The 22,223-nt window shown below is 45.4% G+C and overlaps 1 protein-coding gene across 3 annotated transcripts; it reads left to right on the top strand.

The window, feature by feature from the left end:
- Positions 1 to 36: 36 nt before the first annotated feature.
- On the top strand, positions 37 to 21,237 carry LOC118081250 (uncharacterized). 3 transcript variants are annotated; one of them, XM_060270736.1, is made up of 8 exons: positions 37 to 598; positions 7,309 to 7,419; positions 8,147 to 8,936; positions 10,408 to 10,539; positions 12,093 to 12,626; positions 15,966 to 16,034; positions 16,181 to 16,252; positions 19,514 to 21,237. In XM_060270736.1, the coding sequence occupies exons 3-8, from the start codon at positions 8,618 to 8,620 to the stop codon at positions 20,032 to 20,034; spliced, it is 1,647 nt and encodes a 548-aa protein (XP_060126719.1). In that variant the 5' UTR covers positions 37 to 598; positions 7,309 to 7,419; positions 8,147 to 8,617; the 3' UTR covers positions 20,035 to 21,237. The 3 variants fall into 3 exon arrangements, with proteins under 3 accessions (XP_060126719.1, XP_034963529.1, XP_060126720.1); XM_035107638.2 differs by lacking the exon at positions 37 to 598 and adding an exon at positions 2,833 to 2,969 and having other exon boundaries at positions 8,838 to 8,936; XM_060270737.1 differs by lacking the exon at positions 37 to 598 and adding an exon at positions 2,833 to 2,969.
- The last annotated feature ends 986 nt before the right edge of the window (positions 21,238 to 22,223 follow it).

Below are 22,223 nucleotides of genomic sequence, written 5' to 3'. Positions count from 1 at the left end.
TCGCTGCTCCAGTTAACTCTTAGGGGCCCGAGAACGGACAACACGAGTCAGTCTTAGGCTGACTATTAAGACATTCCCGGTTTCATTCCCGGTTTCAAGGGCAAGGCGCTGGTTCTCTGGGGTTTGCGAGATCAGGATGCTGTGCTGTTTTTCTTTCCTAGAATCATGGAATCGCAGAGCTGGAGGGAAAGGGACCTGAGGGTCATCTAGCCCAACCCCCCTGCAATGCAGGAATCCTGCCCACAGCCATCCCTGGGTGGGCTTGAACCACCAACCTTCTTGTTAACAGCCAGACGCACTGACCCACAGAGGAGCAAAAGTGCGGGCAGCATATCCTCCCCCCCCCCCCACCATGCACGGTTTACTCAGAAGTAAGCCTCACTCAGTCCAGTGGAGCTTACTCACTATGCTGCAGCTGGACATCATTGCTGACTATGTGTTATTTATCTAGGTTTCCATTGGAATTTTTAATTTAAACTTAGAATCGTGGAATTGCAGAGCTGGAAGGAACCCAGATGGTCATCCGGTCCAAACCCCTGTGATGCAGGAATGCCCAGAACGGCTTGGGGAAAACTCCCTAATAAGTTCTTAACCTGAGGTACTATTTATGGGTTATCGGAGTTTGAAGCCTGAAGTGTTTGTAACCTGAAGCATTTGCGACCTGAGGTACCACTGTATTTGGCTGCACAGAACGGCCCCCAAAATAACCCTGGGAACTGTAGGTTACCCCTGACAGAGCTAGAATTCCTAGCACCCTTAACAAATTACAGTTCCCAGGATTCTTTGAGGAATGTGTGTGTGTGTGTTTGTGTGTGTGTGTTTGTTTGTTTGTGTGTATGGACTGCCAACTTGCCTAAGAATATCAAGGAAGTGGCCTCATAAAATCCCGTAAAACAGAGCAAGAAGGACAGGCTCATACAAAAAGAAAACTTCAATTCCCAGGATTATTTGCAGGAAGCCATGGCAGTGCTTTAAATGTATGGTATGGATGTAATCTAGTTGCTCTCTGAGTTTCTCTGATTACTCTGTGCAAAGTTACATGACAGGCAAGTTGACATCATGATTGCAGGGGTCTTTGGCCTTATCAGGAGGCTGTTAATTTGTAAATTACAAGGAAGGCAGCAGACCTATTGGTTTCTCAAAAGGCAAAGTCCTGTTTATTTGAGATGCTACATATCGATAGTTTTTGGCAGTTTAAGCAGAGCAAACATCCATTCAAACATTCACTCATTCATTCAGCATAGAATCGATAACATTAAAAGGAACAATATTATAAAGATTATGGAAGCATAAGGCTGCATATACACACATCATACATTTAAAGCACATTACTTCCAGATAATAGTGCCCAGATAGTACTAGCCCCTGTCTGTTCTGCCTTGGTCAGACCACACGTGGACTCCTGTGTCCAGTTCTGGGTGCCACAGTTTAAGACTGATATTGACAAACTGAAACACGTGCAGAGGACAGAGACCAAGATGATAAAGGGTTTGGAAATCAAGCCTTATGAGGAATGGTTGAGGGAGTTGGGTATGTTTAGCCTGGGAAAGGGGAGACGGAGAGCAGATCTGATAGCCACCTTCAAATATCTAAAGGCTTATCACATGGAAAATGGAGCAAGCTTGTTTTCTCCTGCTTCAAAGGGTAGGACCTGAACCAATGGCATAAAGTTATAAGAAAGGAGATCCCCTGTATCGCAAGATGATCCAATATAGACATGGCTCAGCTAATATTATTGTTTTTTTTGGGGGGGGGGGAAGAAAAACTATTTTCTCTCCAGCACCAAACCAGATATTGGAATTCCATACATTTAAAGCACATTTATGTGCTTTCTTAAGGACGCTGGCAATTACAGTATAGCTGTATAGTTCCCATGATTGCCAGGGTGTTTGTGTGGGCTTTAAACGTATGGTATGTGAATAGCCTTCATTAAAAGGATTAGCAGCAGCTTCAGAGCAGACAAAAAGTAGATTGTACCATTCAGGAGATGAGAATTATTTCCTATGCAAATCACCCTGTGCAGTTTGCGTAGGAAAAACTTCCCACTTCAAATTTTGCAGGAAAGCCTGGAGCACTTGCACTTCTAAAACTATAGAAGCGTCTGTGCTGCTGTTGAAATTAAGGAAACTGATAAGGAGAAGTTAAATTATATATATCACACACACACAATCTAACCTCATTATTAGTTTCCTTAATTTCAGCATATATTATATATAAAAACACATATATACAGATATATAATTTAACTTCTCATCAGTTTCCTTAATTTCAGCAGATATATATATAAACACACACACACATAACTTCTCATTATCAGCATTTCCTTAATTTCCGTAGATTGTGTGTGTGTGTGTGTGCGTGTCACTTGTTATTGTCATTGGTTTCTATTGATGTATTGCTTTGTTTGTTGCACGTATTGGATATTCTGTTTCTTAATGTTTGACGTTTGCTTGTATTTTTATAAATTCTGTGAGCCACCCACAGTGTTTTTTTAAAAAAATCCTATTACTATTATATACATATCTACAATTTTAACTTCTCATTATGAGAGTTTTATTAATTTCAGCAGCACCATTTAAGGAAGGCTGCCTCATTATTTTGTCCTTCCCATTTGTGGTGTGCTCAGAAATCCTCACCCATCCACTGCCAACCCCCCCCCCCAAAAAAAAACCCGACAGACCCAGATCTCCCTCCTGGCACACCACACACCCCAACACAATCATGTGTGTGTCTCTCTGTGTGTATCTGGAGGGGGGGGGAGGGTCCAGAGCAGAGGGTTACATAACCAGCGAGGCGGGGTGGACTAGAAGGGAAGCGTTGCGCCGCGTCACCGAGGACTCCTTCCTGTCCCGCCCACCTGGGAAATGCAAGGGGGGCCCATGTGAACCTCTTTGTGCTTCCCAGAGATTTGCGTCTGCAGCGATGCCGGACCGGGCTGTTGCTCTCGCCGGGGGAGCCCCGTGTTAAAGGTGCACCCTTGGGGGAGGGGGGAGGGGGAGGGGAAGGAAGTGTAACCCCCCCAAACCCCACCCTCTCCCAGTGGGTCCCAGCAAGGGTGCCCCCCACCCTCCAAAAAAATTGCAAGCAAAGCTCCCCTAAGCCGCCTCCCCGCCCCCTCCCTTTCCACAGCAGCAAAAGAAAACTTTTATGCTAATAGCCTGCACATTCTTTTCAAACAACACTCTGCGCTTCCCCTCCTCCCTTCCTTGTGTTTGCAATCTTTTTTAAAAAAATATTTATTTGAAACTTCAAAGATCCATTTGGAGGGGAGATTGTTGGTGGTTGGGATTCTGGCTGGAGGTTTATGGGGGAAGAGGAGGAGGTGGCGAGGGGAGGGGGGTCTCCTCCAGTTTTCCAGATTTTAATCCTTTAATCCCCCGTGGGTCGCTGTTGTCAAATAAATTCTTTGTATTCTTCCCCTGGCTGGTTCTGTTTGCTTTTCCTGGCATTAGTGGGGGGCGGACCCCGATCTTGCCACTTCCCCCCCTTTATTAAAAACAAATAAAATTCTGTTGGCGTGTACCCTTTAACAGCTTTTTGCCATGAGGAAGTTCTTCAGGTGGTGCAAAATGGAGAAGAAGGCTGTGTACGCACCAGGCAGTTAAAGCACATCACATCCCTCCCCCCCTAAAAAAGAAATTGTAGTTTGTTATGAGTGCCAGGAATTGAAGGTTTGGGAAGGGTGAGCTACCGTTCCCAGGATTCTTTGTCGGGGAGAAGTGATGATGTGCTTTAAACATATGTTTTGTATGCAGCCTAAGTCATGTGGAAAAAACTTATTTCCCCATCCTGTCTATCTTCCATTTTCTTATTGCTCTGTTTTTTTGTACATCCATGAGGGTATCAGGGCATTTTTACGAAATCCCGATTTCAGTACGGTTTGTGCCTGAAAAAGTTTCAGGGCTTTGTTTACGATCGGTAGGATTCTTGTAACATCCTGCTGAAATCCTGTAACTTTGCATACCACGGATGTTGGTGTGTGTGTGTTGTTGGTCCTGGTTTTGTTGGGCTATAAGCAGGAGCACCCCTCAAGACAACAGTGATGCAATGCCATTAGGGAATTGTCACCGAACCACTAATAAATTGGATTGATGTGCAGGCGGACTAGTATGAAGCTGCTTGTCTGTTTTTTTTCATAAAATTTATACACCTCTTGATTGTAAGAAAACCTCAAAGCGGTTTACAAATGGGCCATTAGTGTGCTGTTATTGCATCAGTGACAGCTGTGCTGGTTTGCCAGTTCGTTTCCGGGTCCGATTCAAGGTGAATCGTAGAGTTGGAAGGGGCCATAAATATCCTCTGTTTCAACCCCCTGCAATGCAGGAATCTTGCCTAATGTGGGCCCACAACCTTGAGATTAAGAGTCTCATGTTCTATGTGTTAGTGTTTAACTCCCTGAAAGACTTCCGTAAAATAAATTCTCCTCCCAATGCAAATCTCTTTTCATGTGTTGCGTGAGCAACCAACGAATGCAGCCCTTTTTGAAAGCTGCCTTAATAAAAATGAAGCAGGGGTGGGTGGGTGGAAATTTGAATCCTCAGATACGATCTTCCAAGGGCCCCTTTAGTAATTTCATTTGGATATCTTAGAGGCCTAACATAGGAGAAAGACCTGGAAATGGTAGCTCAGTTTACAATGGCAGCTAGAATGCTAATCTGTCAGAACTGGAGAAATCCCAAACCATAATCTGAAGATATTAATAATTTTAATCAAAGAAGGGACAGGATCACACTTCAAAATGACCTTAACAGATTAGACAACTGGGCCAAAGCAAACAAGATGAATTTTGAATTTTAACAGGGAGAAATGTAAAGTACTACACTTGGGCAAAAAAAAATGAAAGGCATAAATACAGGATGGGATGGAAGACACCTGGCTTGAGAGCAGTACATGTGAAAAGGATCTAGGAGTCTTGGTAGACCACAAACTTGACATGAGTCAACAGTGTGATGCAGCAGCTAAAAAAGGCAATGCAATTCTGGGCTGCATCAATAGGAGTATAGCATCTAGATCAAGGGAAGTAATAGTACCACTGCATTCTGCTCTGGTCAGACCTCAACTGGAGTACTGTGTCCAGTTCTGGGCACCACAGTTCAAGAAGGATACTGACAAGCTGGAACGTGTCCAGAGGAGGGCAACCAAAATGGTCAAAGGCCTGGAAACAATGCCTTATGAGGAATGGCTTAGGGAGCTGGGTATGTTTAGCCTGGAGAAGAGAAGGTTAAGGGGTGATATGATAGCCATGTTCAAATATATAGAAGGGTGTCATATAGAGGAGGGAGAAAGGTTGTTTTCTGCTGCTCCAGACACGGAGCAATGGATTCAAGCTACAAGAAAGAAGATTCCACCTAAACATTAGGAAGAACTTCCTGACAGTAAGAGCCGTTCGACAGTGGAATTTGCTGCCAAGGAGTGTGGTGGAGTCTCCTTCTTTGGAGGTCTTTAAGCGTAGGCTTGACAGCCATCTGTCAAGAATGCTTTGATGGTGTTTCCTGCTTGGCAGGGGGTTGGGCTGGAAGGCCCTTGTGGTCTCTTCCAACTCTATGATTCTATGATTCTAAGGGAAGTGACATATCCATAATCTTTAATCGCTTCATTGTGTTTGTTTGTAAAACTTAATAAATACGAGAAAAAGAAAAAACAGGAAAGATGAATAATGACATATTTGTGCAATATATTTAGTCTCATATTTAGACACTTTCTAAACATCAACATAAAAACCACAATATATATAATCAAAATAAAAACAACAATAACACCCTCCCCCCCAAAAAAGAGCCACATTTTAAAAGGGCACAGGATATATCTATAAAAGGCGCTGCAGCTCAGTGGTAGAGTCTCTGCTTTGCATGCAGAAGGTCTGTGCAAGAGGGAGACGCTTAATTGCAAAGATGTGTGTGGATCTGAGCTTTAACCTCAGTGCAGGCAGCAGTGAGCCACATGGACCAGTGGTCTGACGCTGCATAAGCAGTGCTGGATTGCACAATAGGCAGGCTCAGCACATGCCGAGGGCCTTGCAGAGAAAGAAAGAGATTTTTTTTTGTAAAGAAGAAATTGACTTTAAAGAAAACACATCAAAGTTGTCATAACGGAAAAACACCAGAATTTGATAGGTATCCTTACACTTCATTCCCCCACCCCCACCCCAGTGTTCGAAATTCCCTGGACGTGTTTTGCTCCTGGCATGGGCCCAACTGGAGATTTCTGGGCGCCAAGTTGGTGAGCACAGTTTAAAAGCTTCCATAGTTACTTCCATTTCCCCTGTGTGTGTTTCTTCTTGCATACCGGGACAAGTGAACTGTTGTAAGAGCGAGTTGCAATGTAGTTGAGAGAATTGTGGTGTTGGAAGGGATCCTGAGGGACATTCCGTTGGGGCAAACATAACCTAGATTTAAAGTGCGGTTTGGTGTTTAGCTTATATTTCTTTAGTTCCCAACACTACTTCCCTCATTTTTCTCTTTTCAGTGCTTAGCCCCAGCTAAACCAGGAGGCCTCCTACTAATGTAAACTGAAATAATGTGAGGAGATCAGATCCTGTCATGTGTTGCAATAAATCTATTTTGCTTTAAAATAATATTTTATTATTGTGTTTGTTTTAGTTTGTATTGTGTACAGGGCCCACCATAATCTTTCCGTTCCTCTAAGGGTTTTTAATGAAGCCCTTTGTATAATAATAATAATAATAATAATAATAATAATAATAATAATAATAATATATTTATACCCCGCCCATCTGGCCGGGTCTCCCCAGCCACTCTGGGCGGCTTCCAACAGAAGAATAAAACACAATAATCCATTAAACATTAAAAGCCTCCCTGAACAGGGCTGCCTTCAGATGTCTTCTAAAAGTCTGGTAGTTGTTTTCCTTTTTGACATCTGTTTTTGACATCCACAAAGTAGGTGCCACCACCGAGAAGGCCCTCTGCCTAGTTCCCTGCAACTTTGCTTTTCGCAACGAGGGAACCGCCAGAAGGCCCTCGGTGCTGGATCTCAGTGTCTGGGCAGAATGATGGGGGTGGAGACGCTCCTTCAGGTATACTGGACCGAGGCTATTTAGGGCTTTAAAGGTCAGCACCAACACTTTGAATTGTGCTCGGAAACGTACTGGGAGCCAATGTAGATCAATGTAGGTTCTTGTGTTACATAAGTTTGTGGGGTCCTCTGAACTTATCTGAACATAAGTTTCAAACTCTGCAGGTGAAACTGCTCGGCTAACCACACCTGCATTCCACTTCTGAGGGGAAAGGAAATGATTTTCAGTCCCTGCCTGCAGCGTGGAAGGAAACAGTTTTCTTCTTTTTCTTCCAGGGGCTGGTGGTGTTTGACGAGGCGGCCGTGCACTTCACTGAGGAGGAGTGGGACCTGCTGGATCTGAACCAGAGGTCATGCTGGAGATTCACGACTTGGTGACCTCGCTGGGTAAGGATCCCTTTTTCCCGTAGCCAGGATACTAAGGTCCTGCTGTGTCCGGCCTCACAGCCTTGCTAGTCCAACATCCTGTTCACAGAATCCTAGAATCGTAGAGTTGGAAGGGACACAGAGGGTCTTCCAGTCCAACCCCCTGCAATGCAGGAATCTCAGCTAAGGCATCCATGACAGACGGCCATCCAACCTCTGCTTAAAAACCTGCAAGGAAGGAGAGTCCACCACCTCCGAAGGGAAGCTGTTCCGCCGTTGAGCAGCTCTCGCTATCAGAAAGGTCTTCCTGAAATTTAGTCGGAATCTCCTTCCTTGTAACTTGAAGCAGCTTGTTTGAATCCTACCCTGCAAAGCAGAAAAAAACAAGCTTGCTCCATCTTCCATGTGACAGCTCTTAAGATATTTAAAGATAGCTGTCACATCTCCTCTCAGTCCTTTATTTACCAGGCTAAACATACCCAGCTTCCTTAACCTTCTTGGGCCTTCTTGGTAGTGGCGCCCGCCCTGTGGAACGCCCTCCCATCAGATGCTCACGTACGGTTTATGTGTGTGGTACGGAAACTGTACTTCCCAGGACAGAGCAGGGCTGTGTAGAATTATTAAAACAGCAGAGAGCATTATTGGCTGCTCACTCACCACCTTAGAACAAATTCACACCACCAAGTGCCATAGAAAAGCACTAGATATATCAAGAGATCCAACGCACCCTGGTCACCATTTTTTTCAGCTCCTGCCATCGGGACGGAGATATAGAACAATGCAGGCAAGAACGAGCCGTCTCAGGAACAGTTTCTTCTCTAGAGCGATTTTGGCCTTAAATGGAAAGCCTGGACTTTGAAGTCATCTTATTTTACTTGTTATTTTGTATTATATTTACTGTTTTTAATCAGGTTTTTGTAATTTTGGATTATGCGGAATGCTTTATCGGAGTGGATGTAGCAACCGAGTAACTTCGTTGTTCCCGCAAGGGGACAATGACAATAAAGATATCTTATATCTTATATCAAGGAAAGAAACAACTATCTGACTTTTAGAAGACATCTGAAGGCAGCCCTGTTTAGGGAAGTTGTTAACGTTTGGTGTTTTATCGTGTTTTTAATATGCTGTTGGGAGCCACCCAGAGTGGCTGTGGGAACCTTGTATATCACTACTACACACTCTCAAAGCCTGTCTAGTCTTAGGTGAAGAGGGGTCAGGAATGCTTTCCAAGGACACTGAATCTGCCAGCTGTGTTTCCTTTTCTAGCTGTTCCTCACCCAGTATTTCCCAGCTTTTCCCCTCTGGACTATGCCCTTCTGCAAACCACTATTCTAAATCAATACTGTCCTCCTGCCCTTGGGAAGGTTCAGGAAAAGGGGGTGGGCTCCCACCATTCCTCCTCAGTCCAGACCCTGACATGACTGCGTCTCTATTTCAAGATGGACCTGTGAGCTCCAGACCTGACCTCATCTCCTGGCTGGAAGAAGACAGAAAAGACCTCTTTGCCAAAGGCTCCATGGAAGAGATCAGATCCACAGGTGGGTGTTTCTCTGAGGCCACGCCAGCCCCTTACACTTAAATCAGCACCTTGCCGCTTTAAGACAACAAGAAATAATAGTGACGACAATAACATACTTGCTTCATATTCCAACCCGAAATCTTTGGGCACCTTAACAGATCCCAGGAAAAAGGACTCAGTATAAGAAATACAGGGCGGGATTCAACTCACAAGCCCCAAGAGTGGAACAGGGGTCAGTCAACTTTTTCAGACCTTGTCGGGGGCCAGACTATTTTTTGGGGGGGAGGGGGAAATGAACGAATTCCTATGCCCCACAAATAACCCAGAGATGCATTTTAAATAAAAGCACACATTCTACTCATGTGAAAAAACACTGATTCCCGGACCATCAGCGGGCCAGATTTAGAAGGCGATTGGGCCAGATCCGGCCCCCGGGCTTTAGTTTGCCTACCCATGGTGGAAACTCGTAACAAGGACTTTTGTTGCAGAATGGGACTGTCCCCCTTCCCTCCCATGTCCCCCCCCCCCGGCCAATTGGCTCAATTGACACAAATAAATGACTATTGACACAAATAAAATATTATTGCCAATTAATAGTCACATTTCCATATTCTGTGTATGATAATTAAATATTTCTAGTAATGATACTCACAATTCCACATTTTACCTAACGTAAATAAACACCGCTAAACTGTTAATGGGATGCGGGTGGCGCTGTGGTCTAAACCACAGAGCCTAGGGCATGCCGATCAGAAGGTTGGCAGTTTGAATCCCCACAACAGGGTGAGCTCCTGTTGCTCAGTCCCTGCTCCTGCCAACCTAGCAGTTCGAAAGCACGTCAAAGTGCAAGTAGATAAATAGGTTCCGCTCCGGCGGGAAGGTAAATGGCGTTTCCGTGCGCTGTTCTGGTTCACCAGAAGCAGCCTAGTCATGCTGGCCACATGACCTGTACGCTGGCTACCTCGGCCAGTAAAGCAAGATGAGTGCTGCAACCCCAGAGTCATCCACGACTGGACTTAACGGTCAGGGGTCCCTTTACCTTTAAACTGTTTATATTTAGGTAAAAGAAACACAAAAACCAGTTGGATACAAAACACGAAAATATATCAAAATTCCTAAAATGCAACATCATTACAATGCAGCAATTGGTTTTGTTGTTGTTGTTGTTGTTGTTTGGCAAATACTAAATCTAAAAATAAGGTATTTAAAATATGTTTGCTTACATATTGTGTGTGTTACTTATATTAATATTTTACGTTAATGTAAAAATGCCACATTTCCCTGTAAGAGCTTTGGTGGAGGCAGAAGACTCCTCTGTCTGCTGGTAGGAATTTGTGGATATTTGCTGCTGCTTTTGTCCATCCAGCAAGTAGTTACTTTTTTTTAACCTGCTTGTTAATGTTTCTGCCTTTCTGGAAATAGAACTGGGTTTTCAGGTATTTCTCTCTTTCTCCTCTTTCTCTCCCTCCCTCCATATCTGGATCACAAAGGTGCCAGATCTCTGAAGAAGATCAAGGTGGAGAGCTTCCCGGACGAAGCTCCCGTGATCAAGGAAGAGTATGAGGCTCTGCCGGAAAGATGCCAAGAGAATATTTCTTTCCCCAATGAGGCCAGTGAGGAGGGTGAGTCCCACTTGCCGCCACAACATTGGGGTGGGGCAGAAAGGAGCATCCGAGCAAGTACATTCAGCATAAGGATGAAATTATGGGGGCACACAGGAATTATGGCGAGCTCCTTCAGGACGCGGGTGGCGCTGTGGGTTAAACCACAGAGCCTAGGGCTTGCCGATCAGAAGGTCGGCAGTTCGAATCCCCGTGACAGGGTCCCGTTGCTCAGTCCCTGCTCCTGCCAACCTAGCAGTTTGAAAGCACGTCAAAGTGCAAGTAGATAAATAGGTACCGCTACAGCGGGAAGGTAAACGGCGTTTCCATGCGCTGCTCTGGTTTCACCAGAAGCGGCTTAGTCATGCTGGCCACATAACCTGGAAGCTGTATGCTGGCTCCCTCGGCCAGTAAAGCGAGATGAACGCCGCAACCCCAGAGTCGTCCCGACTGGACCTAACGGTTAGGGGTCCTTTTACCTTTACCTTCAGGATAAGGGTGGGATCTGGAAAACAAGCAATGTTCCAATCAAAGAAAAGTGGCAACATAATTTGATGGAATATGAACCGCTTACAGACTTAACATATAGAATAAGAGAACAAGAAACACATACATTTAGAGAAGATTGGGAAACGTTTACTAAATATAAACACTGAAAACACTGGCACAATTAAGATAAAGTCAACAGTGTAAGTAAGTTTTGATGAATGTAATAATGGAAAACCGATTGATACAGCTTTTGTAAAATATTCAGGGATATAACATAGGTAAAATGAACCATGGAAAGAGAAGGAGGGAAGTCATTGATATCTTACGGATGCAAAAATGAGCACTTTAAATTGTAAAAGAGAAAAATTAATTAAAAATTTATACAGAGAGAGAGAGAGAGACATACACATAAAGGAATTATAGGTAGCTTGTTCAGGATAAGGGTGGGACAGACAGACAGACAAGAACATTTTGCGACTGTTAAATAAAGAAAAAAAGTGGAAAAGTACTTAAAATTGTAATACATTGCAAGATGGAGTAATGTTATTATTCCAATGAATATTAAATTAATATCAAGTCATTAAAAATTTTCTCTGGTGTTAATGATCGCACTGCAGATTTGTGTAACACAATTTCCCTTCCTTCCTTCCTCGGGGTTTTGTTTTGTTGTTCTTTTAAATAATTTTTATTAGATTTCAATTACAATAATCGAGTAAAAGCCTCATTATAGCAATGCCAAATTACAATACCATTAGTAATGTCAATCGTTCAAAAGCCAAATTATACAATGTAGGTGGGCCCCTGTGTGCTAGAATTGATGATTTGATGATTTACTTTATTTCCACATTCCAAAATCTTACAAATTTCCATGACACTCGTCAGAATAACACACCCTTATACCGCAACTGCAATTTTAACAACTTCCACTCGCATTAGCACATTAAATGATTTACAGTCCTACAGGTGAAGTATTCAGACACTCTCTGTGTTCTTCTTGTGTGTGGTAATTATTCTGTCTGTGATGTATCTTCCTGTCCTTGTAATATATTATGTCTGTCTTTTCCTTTCCTTCCTTGTAATCAAAGCGCACCTACTAAGCCGCGCTTCCGACCATGGTTTTCCCGAAGGCATGTCCCTCTCGAGCAGCGGCAGGAAAGGGCGCGGCGTCTCCTGGAGGCACCAGGAAATCTTGGACCTCTTGGACATTTGGGGGGAGCCGAAAATCCAGGAGCAGCTGCGTGCCAGCCACCGCAACATCGAGGCCTTTGAGATCATCGCCCGCAAGATGGCCTGCCGCGGCCACCGGCGCAACGCCGTGGAGTGCCGCTCCAAGACCAAGTGCATGAGGCTGGAGTACCAGCGGGTTGTGAACCACAACTCCAGGACCGGGAAGCACACGGCCACCTGCCCGTACTACACAAAGCTGCACAGCATCCTCCACAACGGGGACGCGGCCGTCCGGCCAAAGCGCATCCCCAGGAACATTAAGAAAAAGACAAGAGCCTCGACACCGCTCGCCAAGGAGGCTGCCACTCCCGAGCGCGCCGAGGAACTTTGTGGCCAGGATGCGCAAGCAGGAAATGCAGAGGAGTACATGGTGAAGCAAGTTCTTGTACCTGGTGGGCAGAATTCGTCTTAATAGGAACAAAGGAATGTGGGGAGCTGCCTTATGCAGATCCAGCTGTCTGTGTATTATCCACACTGGCTGGCAGCAGCTCTCCAGGGGTTTGGGCAGGGGACGATTCCCAGCCCTACCTGGAGAGGCCAGTGGGATTTGAACCCGGGACCCTTCTGCATGCAAAGCAGATGCTCTCCCTCCGAGCTGCGGCCCTCCGCCATTCTTATTGGGAGTCAGCAGAGGTCCTCCTTTCTGCAGTGGGGTGGGAACTTTTCGTGTTGCAGTGGTGGAACTGGTCACCTTCCAAATATTTTTCCCCCAAAATATATTTATTGATTTTATAAAACTGAGAAAAAAACATATAAAACACAAAAATACAAAACTATCACATAAAACACAAAAATACAAAATACAAAAAGAAAAAAACAACCATATTCATCACTCATGTATCCTAACATTGTTGACTTCCTCAAGTCCCTCCTTTCTGCTTTTCGTTGTATATCATCCTTAGTAATTTCTATATCATACTTCAATCATCTTATTATTACTTAACTAACCAATTTCTATATCATATTTCAATCATCTTATTTTTACCTTAACTAACAAAAATTCACCTCATATTAATTAACAACATTCAATTCTTATTTTACCCTTATATCTAAATCTTAATATACTACAATACCTCTACGAATTCACCTCATATTAATTAACAGCATTCAATTCTTATTTTACCCTTATATCTAAATCTTAATATACTACAATACCTCTACAAATCATCCTCTACAACCTCCCTGTACTTCCAAATCTTATCTTAAACATTTCCAATATTGCAATTATTTCTTAAAGAAACTTTGAATTTCTTCCAATCTTCTTCCACTGACTCTTCCCTCTGGTCATGAAGTCTCCCGGTCAGTTCGGCCAGTTCCATAAATTCAGTCATCTTCATCTGCCATTCGTTCACTGTAGGTAGATCTTCCCTCTTCCAATTCTTAGCTAATAAAATCCTTGCTGCTGTTGTGGCATACAACACCTTCCAAATATTGCTGGGCTCCCATCATCTCCGGCCATTGGTCGTGCTGGTTGGCCTGATGGGAGCAGAGGCGGTTTTAGGATGGTGCCGTCGATGCTGTTGCCCTGCAGGGGGTGCCCAAACCAGGATGGAGCATGGAGCGCCAGAAGCGGAGGAGGTGCCAGGGTGACGCTAAAATTTGAGAGGGCTCTTAATGGGAGCTGGAGGACCACAGCGTCCCCGCAAGCATCGGTTTTGCATCTTAACCGTTTGCCTCGTAGCCGTAGGCTGATTTGTATGGGTCAGAACAGTTGTGCGAGAACCCCATGGCATGTTCTCAGGGTTCCCTGGTTTGTACGCAGGCAGTCTAGGCTCAATCCGTCGCATGGTCAAAATTGGGTTGAATGGGGATGCGGATATTGTTGGACTACAACTCCCACCATCCCCCGCCAGGGAGGACAGAACAGTAACTGGCACAGAGGCACACAGCTTTCTCCTCCAAGGAAACATGTGGCACATATACATTGCTCTGTATATGTCATGGACTGGCTGGATGCAGAGAAATGGTGGGAGGAAGCAGCTGGGGAACCCCCAGGGGAAGAAGGCTCAGAGCCCAGGGAGTGGTGGTGGGATGACAATGAGGGGTCGGAGGGAGAAGACTGGGAGGAGGGGGTGTTGGAAGCTGAAGAGTTAACGGGGCTTAGTGAGCGGGGAGAGTCTGTGGCAGAGAGAAGTCCAGAATCAGAGGCAGAAGGTGAAGTAAGAGAGGAGGGAGACCAACAGGCAGAGATGAGTCGGGCTGGGGAAGAGGCACGGGTGTCTCCCTGTTGTGCTGTGACAAAGTCCCCTCCACCTGATCTCCCAGAACCAGGAGAGGCATGAAAAGGGTGGAGGAGGTTGGCTTCATGCAGGCCCAGTCTCAGATTGTTTGGAAAAGGCCCTGGAAAGGAGGGGACTTAAGCAGCTGCGGGGAGGCCTAGAGATGGTAAGGGCCAGGGGGAAAAACCCTGGTTTTCCCCCAATTTTTCCAGGTTTTTTCCAGGCCTTCCCATCTCTAGGGAGGCCTTCAGTTTCTGCAACTGCCTCATGGGGGCCAGACTTGCCAGAGATAATAATTATTATTATTTATTATTTATACCCCGCCTATCTGGCTGGGCTTCCCCTGCCACTCTGGGCGGCTTCCAACAAACATTAAAATACATCAAATATCACAGATTAAAAACTTCCCTAAACAAGGTTGCCTTTAGGTATTTTCTAAATGTCAGGTAGTTGTTCCACAGGGCGGGTGCCACTACCGAGAAGGCCCTCTGCCTGGTTCCCTGTAGCTTTGCTTCTTGCAGCGAGGGAACTGCCAGAAGGCCCTCAGTGCTGGACCTCAGTGTCCGGGCAGAATGATGGGGGTGGAGACGCTCCTTCAGGTATACTGGACCGAGGCCATTTAGGGCTTTAAAGGTCAGCACCAACACTTTGAATTGTGCTCGGAAACGTCCTGGGAGCCAATGTAGGTCTTTCAAGACCGGTGTTACGTGGTCTCGGCGGCTGCTCCAGGTCACCAGTCTAGCTGCCGCATTCTGGATTAGTTGTAGTTTCCTGGTCACCTTCAAAGGTAGCCCCACGTAGAGCTGAGTTGCTGTGCTCATTAAGCCTGACACTCCTGTGCTTATCCTGTTTTTTTACTAATAAAGAGTTAACTGCACTTGCTCGGCATGCTTTACTGCTGGCTCGCTCCTGTCAGTATGCTCTTCAGAATAAAACTTCTCACATGGTCTGAGTGAATCATGCTTCACATTTAGAGAAGAGCATTTATTTATTCAGCTCCCAACAGCCCCAGCCAAAGATAGCTCAGTTGGCAGAACATCAGACTCTGAATCTCAGGGTCTTGGATTTGAGCCTCACATTGGGCAAAAAGATTCCCGCGTTGCAGGGGGTTGGACTAGATGACCCTCGGGGTCCATTCCAGCTCTGTGATTCTGTGCAGAGCATGGCCAGCGGTTGCAGATAACGGGAGCTGTAGTTCAGCAATATCTCAAGAGCTACCCAACCCTGTTTCTTTATGCTTTTGCTTAATTTTACTTTTCTCATTTTAATTTTATGCTTTAGCTTAATTTTGCTTTTCTCATTTTAATTTTATGCTTTAGCTTAATTTTACTTTTCTCATTTTAATTTTATGCTTTAGCTTAATTTTGCTTTTCTCATTTTAATTTTATGCTTTAGCTTAATTTTACTTTTCTCATTTTAATTTTATGCTTTAGCTTAATTGTACTTTTCTCATTTTAATTTTATGCTTTAGCTTAATTTTACTTTTCTAAAAAAATTATTATTTCTCCCTAGGAGATGGCCACAGCGAAGAAAAGGCCATAGAAGAGAGCATTGAGACGTGCATCGTTGGAGATCGCTCCGGTGAGTGCTGTTGGCATCAATAAATGTCAAGCCAGTACAGTAGTTGCTTGGGCTGCATCCCCTCTGCTGTGGGTGAGAGAGTGTCCATCAGTTGATTCATTCCCCACCCACCCGCCCCCAAACAGACTGCCTTTCCCGTTTAATAGATGCAGCCTCCAGCGGAATAGGGGTGGAAATGGAAGCCGACCAGGCAGACACAGAGGTGGAGAAGGAACAAGGTATGAGTTTTAAGACCATTGATATCTTCTACACTCAATTATTGTGGGACTATCCTTGGTGCAGAATGCTGCAGCTGGACTGTTGGTGGGAACAGGCTACAGTCAAACCTCAGTTGTTGAACATAATCCGTTCTGGAAGACCGTTCCATTTCCGAAACTTTCGACAACCGAAAATGGAAGCCTCAACACAATAGGGAAACTCAAAATGGAAGCTGCGTAGCATGTTCAGCTTCTGAGAATTGTTCAACAACTGGAGCATTTGCTTCCAGGTTTTTGGCGTTCGGGAGTTGAAAAGTATGATAACAGAGGCATTCAGGAACCGAGGTTTGGCTGTACAACCAGCACCTAACATGGGTGTTTCCAAAGCTTGTACTGGCTTCTTTGTGCTATCGGGCTCAAGGGTCTTGTATTAGTTTGCAAGGCTCTTAAACAACTTCGATCCAGGATACAACTGGGGCAACCAAGATCTTCTGATGGGGCACTTTTGACGCCCCCCACATGCCTGAGGTTCAGCTGACAGAGCCTATGGAACTCCTTGCCAATAGAAGTTCAGCAGGAACCACACCTGCTTTATTGTAGATGTCTTTTAGACAGCTATTTTGTTTGGAACTTTCCCGCACCCCAAACCAACCCATTTTTGTTGATGTTGTATTATTATGTTTTTTATGTTGTGCACCAATTTGTTTTAGATAGAGGCATGTGCATAGTTTTGAAAGTGCCGTTTATAAATATTTACGTGTGCCTTAGGGAGTGCCTGAGGTCTTATTTCTCTACCTGATCACCGAGGTCTTTGGGGCTGTCTCTCTCACACAAAGCTCATATCCCACTTGGAGCTGGGCCTTCCGTATTGTGAGTCTAAGGCCCTATCTGCGCATTTAAAGCAGTATTATGCCACTTCAAACAACCATGGCTACGCCCAAAGCATTCTGGGAACTGCTGCTAAGGGTGCTGAGAGTTCTTCAGAGAGGTCCCGATCCCCTTCACAGAGCGACCATTCCCAGTGTTTCCTATGGAGAGGGATAGATAGTTTTTGTGTTTTTAAAATTATTTATACTTTTCAGATACAGTCATACCTCGGTTTAAGTACGCTTCGGTTTGAGTACTTTCAGCTTAAGTACTCCGCGGACCCATCTGGAACGGATTAATCCACATTCCATTACTTTCAATGAGAAAGCTCGCATCAGGTTAAGTACAGACTTCCGGAACCAATTGTGTACTTAAACCGAGGTACCACTGTATATACATTTCACTGATTTTACAATCATTTTAACATTTTAAAACTTGACTTCTTTCCCTCTCATTCTGTGGTTCCCTAAATTTATTTTTATATCTTCTGCATATCCAAATTCACTTATCTTACCCATTTATTTGTATTATTTAAATATATACTCTTAAGTAAGTGCAGGATATTACAATAAACCTGCCAGTTTTTTTAAATCTGTTTACAATCCTATATAATAAAGTGCAAGTGTCTCTGCGTCCAGTATTCCCTGTGTCCCTGAGTTTGCGCTACTGCGCATGTGACCCACGGACACAGGGATTCGACGCAGAGACTTGGAACGCACACACACGCGCACTCTCCCCCCCCCACCTACCGTTTCCCTGCGGCTGGCCGCCAACCGCCGCTCCCGGCCAGACTGAGCGTTGGCGGGGAGAGAGCACGCGTGTGTGCGTCCAGCAAGGACAGGTCCTGGGAGCAACGGATAAAGGAGCCGGTCTGCAGAGTCAGCACCCTGCAACGCCGTGCTGGATTGAGGAGGCAATGTTCCGTGCGGCGATGCTGGGCGCAGAGTGCAGACCGGCTCCTCGATCCGGTGCTCCGCGCAGCGCTGATCAGCGCCGACCCGGCAGGCCGCTGGATCAAGGAAACGGCCTGCCGGGTCAGCACCCAGCAGCGCTGCGCGGAGCACCGGATCGAGGAGCCGGTCTGCAGAGTCAGCGCCCAGCAACGCCGCACGGAGCATTGCCTCCTCAATCCAGCACGGCGTTGCTGGGCGCTGACCTTGCAGACCGGCTCCTCGATCCGGTGCTCCGCGCAGCGCTCACATATGTTCTAGCGCCCGTTTATTTAACGGGCTGAACGACACTAGTTTACCTATAAATATTCAATAAACCATTTCTACTCTTTTATAAAAAGTCTTGATTTCTTTTTTTTCGGTAAGTTTCTCCATTTCTTCATATTCCATAAGTTTTTGTATCCATTCTTCCTTTGCTGGGACTTCTGCTTCTTTCCATTTTTGGGCGAGTAGCATTCTTGCCACTGTAGTCGCATACATGAATAAATTTCTATACAATTTAGGTAGTTCTTTCCTTATAAATCCCAAAAGAAAAGTTTCTGGGGTTTTTTTTTACAAAGGTTATTTTGAACATCCTTTTCATTTCTTTGTATATCATTTCCCAGTAAGCCTACAAGACCACCACATATGATAAAAATAACCTTCTTTCTCTTTACATTTCCAACACCTACTGTATTTTTCCGTGTATAAGATGATGCTTTTTGCTTTTTAAAAATAGGCAAAAATTGGGTGTCATCTTATACACGGATTGTGAATGCAAAGGGGGGATGTGCGATTAATGGCAGCAGCAAGCAGGAGATTGGCAGTGGCGATTGGGTGGGTGATTGGTGGCTGCGGCAAGTGGGCAGGTGGTCTGTTGGTGGCGGCGAGGTGGCAGACATTTGGCTGCTGCAGTGAGGTGGCAAGTGATCAGCAGTGGCAGGCAGGCGGGTGAGAGTGATTGGCGGAAGTGACCTCCCCCCGCCAAAAAGCTAAACAACTTAGTTTCTTAATTTTGGGTTTTTTAAAAATGGGGGTTTTCTTATACACGGAAAATACGGTATTTGATTTGGATTTATACATTAAAAGGTTGAGAGGGATTGTTAAGCCACTTTGCGAATTGTAGGTCTGCAAGGGAAATAAGGGGTCCCCGAGCAACTCTCAGCAGCCTAGCAAACTACAAGGTTTCAGATCCGTTGGAATTAATGGACATGGCTAACTTACGCCCAAGTTGCCTCTTGCAAGAGCAATTTCTAAAATTTCACTAAGAATTACATATGTCTGTCCTGAACCTTCAATGGATGTGCCCAAACTCTGGTACGACGAGAGGAGAAGAAACTTTCTTTCTCCGTGTCTCGTATAATTTTACCCACCTGTAGCATGTCTCCTGGCCTTTAAACTAAAAAGCCGTTGACTGTTACCACCTTTCCTCATATAGGCGAGTCTCTCCATCCCCTTAAGGCTCTCCTCTTTGTTGCCCTTCCAGACGCTGCCGCCCCGCCCCGCCCGGCTCCTGCCCTGTCCCCCGATACTTGCATGGCAATCCTGAGGACCAAGAAGAAGCGGAAAGGCGAGAGCGACATGATTGAGCGGCTGATGAAGCACTCCTCGATGGAGAACGCCCGGCTCCTGTCCGCCATGGAGAAAGACAGCAAGGTTTTCTCAGAGTACGTGCAGCTCATGAAAGAGGAGGACGCGCAGATCAAGGAGGAGAGGAAAGCCTTTCTGAACTCCATTGACCATCTCGGCACCATCCTCCAGGGCCTCGTCTCCGGCCTGAATAAAATCGGAGAGGCCCTCCTCAGGCCAGACCAAAGCCCGGCCGGCGGGTTCGCAGACAGCTTCTCCTCTCTAAACTCGCCCCTGGGCTGTGTGTCGCCGGTGCTTTGCAATGGAGAAAGCACCCCTTCTCAGAGCACTCATTTCCCCGGCTCGCTGGAGAGGGCGTCTCCGGAAACATCGAGCCCCGCCAAGGAATCTGTGTACATTCCAGACTGCCAAGGGTAGCGGTGCATAAAGGCCAGGTGTGGACGACCCTTTTCAAGCCTCCCTTGTGGCTTAACCTTCCCCCCCCCCCCGGGGCCTGCATGCCAGAGGTGGGGGGAGCTGATGCAAAAGGGGGCAGAGCCGATGCAGAAAAATATTAACAGTAGGCCGATGTCACCTCTCGTGCATATGCACCCCATTGATACAGAAACACAGGGAATATTAGATCTGTCCCCCCAAGCTTGACTGCTTGTGGGTGGAGGAGATCTCTTGAGCCGCAGTTTTCAGGATGCAATCTTCACCCTACCGCAGAGCAATGAGGCTTGAACTCATTGGAGAAATGAAGCGTCTCCCCCCCTCCCCAGCCTGAACGCTACACAGGAGCGTCTTTGTCAGGGTGTGGGGTTGCGGAGTAGGGGTGGGACGTTAAAACCCCCCTCTCAAATCTCCCAGTCGCAACCGACCCGAAGCAATGGATTTGCCATGCGTGGAGCCACTGGGAGGCGGGTTAACGGGACCGAGGATCGAACCGGTGGTCCCTTCACCTCTGGCATTAATCAGCAAGCTATGCTGTTCCCCGCTTGCGGTTTACCAGAGATATCCAGTCGCGTTAAGACGTTTTGGGGGAGAGAGCTGTGGCAAATGTCCTCGGTGCCTCACGCGGGAGTTGGCTGAGCCTCCGTTCGGCAGCCCGAGATTGCTTACCGGCACTGAAACCAAAATGAATTCGATCGAAGTGCGGGGAGATATAACCTTCCTCCTCAGCCGATTGGCAAGGGTCGCCTGAGGGGGGCGTGAGGGGCTTTGTGTGGTGGTCGTGCGTGTGAGAGAGTGTGCTTTTCAGAGGGGGGCAGGTAGCCGCATGTGACGTTGGTCTGTGGCCCCCGGATGCCTAGCCAAGGCTGAATGCGGCCCTGCGGACAGTAACTGTTTGCCGCCCCTTGTTCCAAGTGCATGTTCTTTACTGGGGGTTTTAATAGCCTAATGAGCGCAGCTGCATTCAAATGAAATAAGCCAGAGTGAAGGATTTCTTTTTGAAAAAATAGATCTCTGTCTCTCTCTCTATATATATATATTATGCATTTTTCTAACAACTCTAATCTTAGCGCACACCTGAACCCATTTAATTCTGTGTTTTGTGCAACAAAGGCATAGGTTTCCTGATTTATAAATAAGAAGCACCTTCCCCCCGTCCCCCCTTCGTTGTTTTAAAGAAGATTTTTTTAATAAAAGATATGGTTCAATAAACAAGATTACTCTTTTCGTCCGAACCGTCCTGCGTCTTATATTCACAGTAGGTATATTTTTTTACCTCAGCATTTCCCCCTCGTGGCACGATAGTTGCGCCTCCAAGTTCCTTAATTATGATTGACGGAAGAGATACGGGTGTTACTTATCTGTTAAGATTTCTTATCTGCCCTTTACCATAAGGTCCCAGAAAGGGTTGCAGTAACATATACAGTTACAAAAACGAATAAAAATGGCGTCAGCAGTGAGACCGTTCCGAAATTATCCTCTGTACTAAAGTGAGGAAATTTTCGCAGCCACGTAATCTGGACATTTTTTTTTTTTTTGCGGGGAGGAATATGCAAGTGGTGGGCAGGGAAAGAAGCAACAGCGTGAGGCACAATAAATGTAAATTTCACCTTTTGTGGAAGGCTAGCTTCTCCACACACACACAGTAACTTCCCATGAACAGCTCAGTGATCATGCAGTATACGGATGCTTTCCCCCCCCCCCCATGATTTATTTTATTACTTTAATAATTTTTGATGGCTTTTGACAGTTTTTTGATTAATAATTCTATTTTTGTTTTGTAAACCGTTTGAGGTTTTCACTATAATCGAGCATTCTGTACATTTCCTTAGATAAAATAATAAACAAATCCAAAACAAAACGCAAGGCCCATAATCCCTGCACAAATAATCCCTAGTTTGCATACATAAATAGTCTGGACGGATGTTATTGGCCCAGAGGTGGAAAGAAGACAAAGTCCCTACCAGAGAAGAATAGCAGATCAAGTTGATGGATTATGCCGAAATGGCCAGAACGACCGGAAGAATCAGAAATCAGGAAGACCAAAAATTTTAATCAGGAATGGGGAAATTTTATAACTCATCTTAAAAACCATTGTAAACAGCTAAAATCATTTGTAGGGTTGGAATATCACTTGCAGCTTAATGATGAATATTGGACACAATGGAGATGTA

This window comes from Zootoca vivipara, chromosome 2 (assembly GCF_963506605.1).
Source record: "Zootoca vivipara chromosome 2, rZooViv1.1, whole genome shotgun sequence".
In the NCBI taxonomy this organism is placed as follows: domain Eukaryota; kingdom Metazoa; phylum Chordata; class Lepidosauria; order Squamata; family Lacertidae; genus Zootoca; species Zootoca vivipara.
Note: the sequence above shows the minus strand (reverse complement) of the source record. Positions and strands in the feature narration are given on the sequence as shown.

What these genes read in the sequence shown, in the direction of transcription:
- LOC118081250 (XM_060270736.1), top strand. Translation starts at nt 8,618, where the DNA reads ATGCTTTCCAAGGACACTGAATCTGCCAGCTGTGTTTCCTTTTCTAGC. An exon ending in CATCGTTGGAGATCGCTCCG is followed by an intron (nt 16,035 to 16,180) that starts GTGAGTGCTGTT and finishes CCCGTTTAATAG; the next exon opens with ATGCAGCCTCCAGCGGAATA. An exon ending in AGAGGTGGAGAAGGAACAAG is followed by an intron (nt 16,253 to 19,513) that starts GTATGAGTTTTA and finishes TTGCCCTTCCAG; the next exon opens with ACGCTGCCGCCCCGCCCCGC.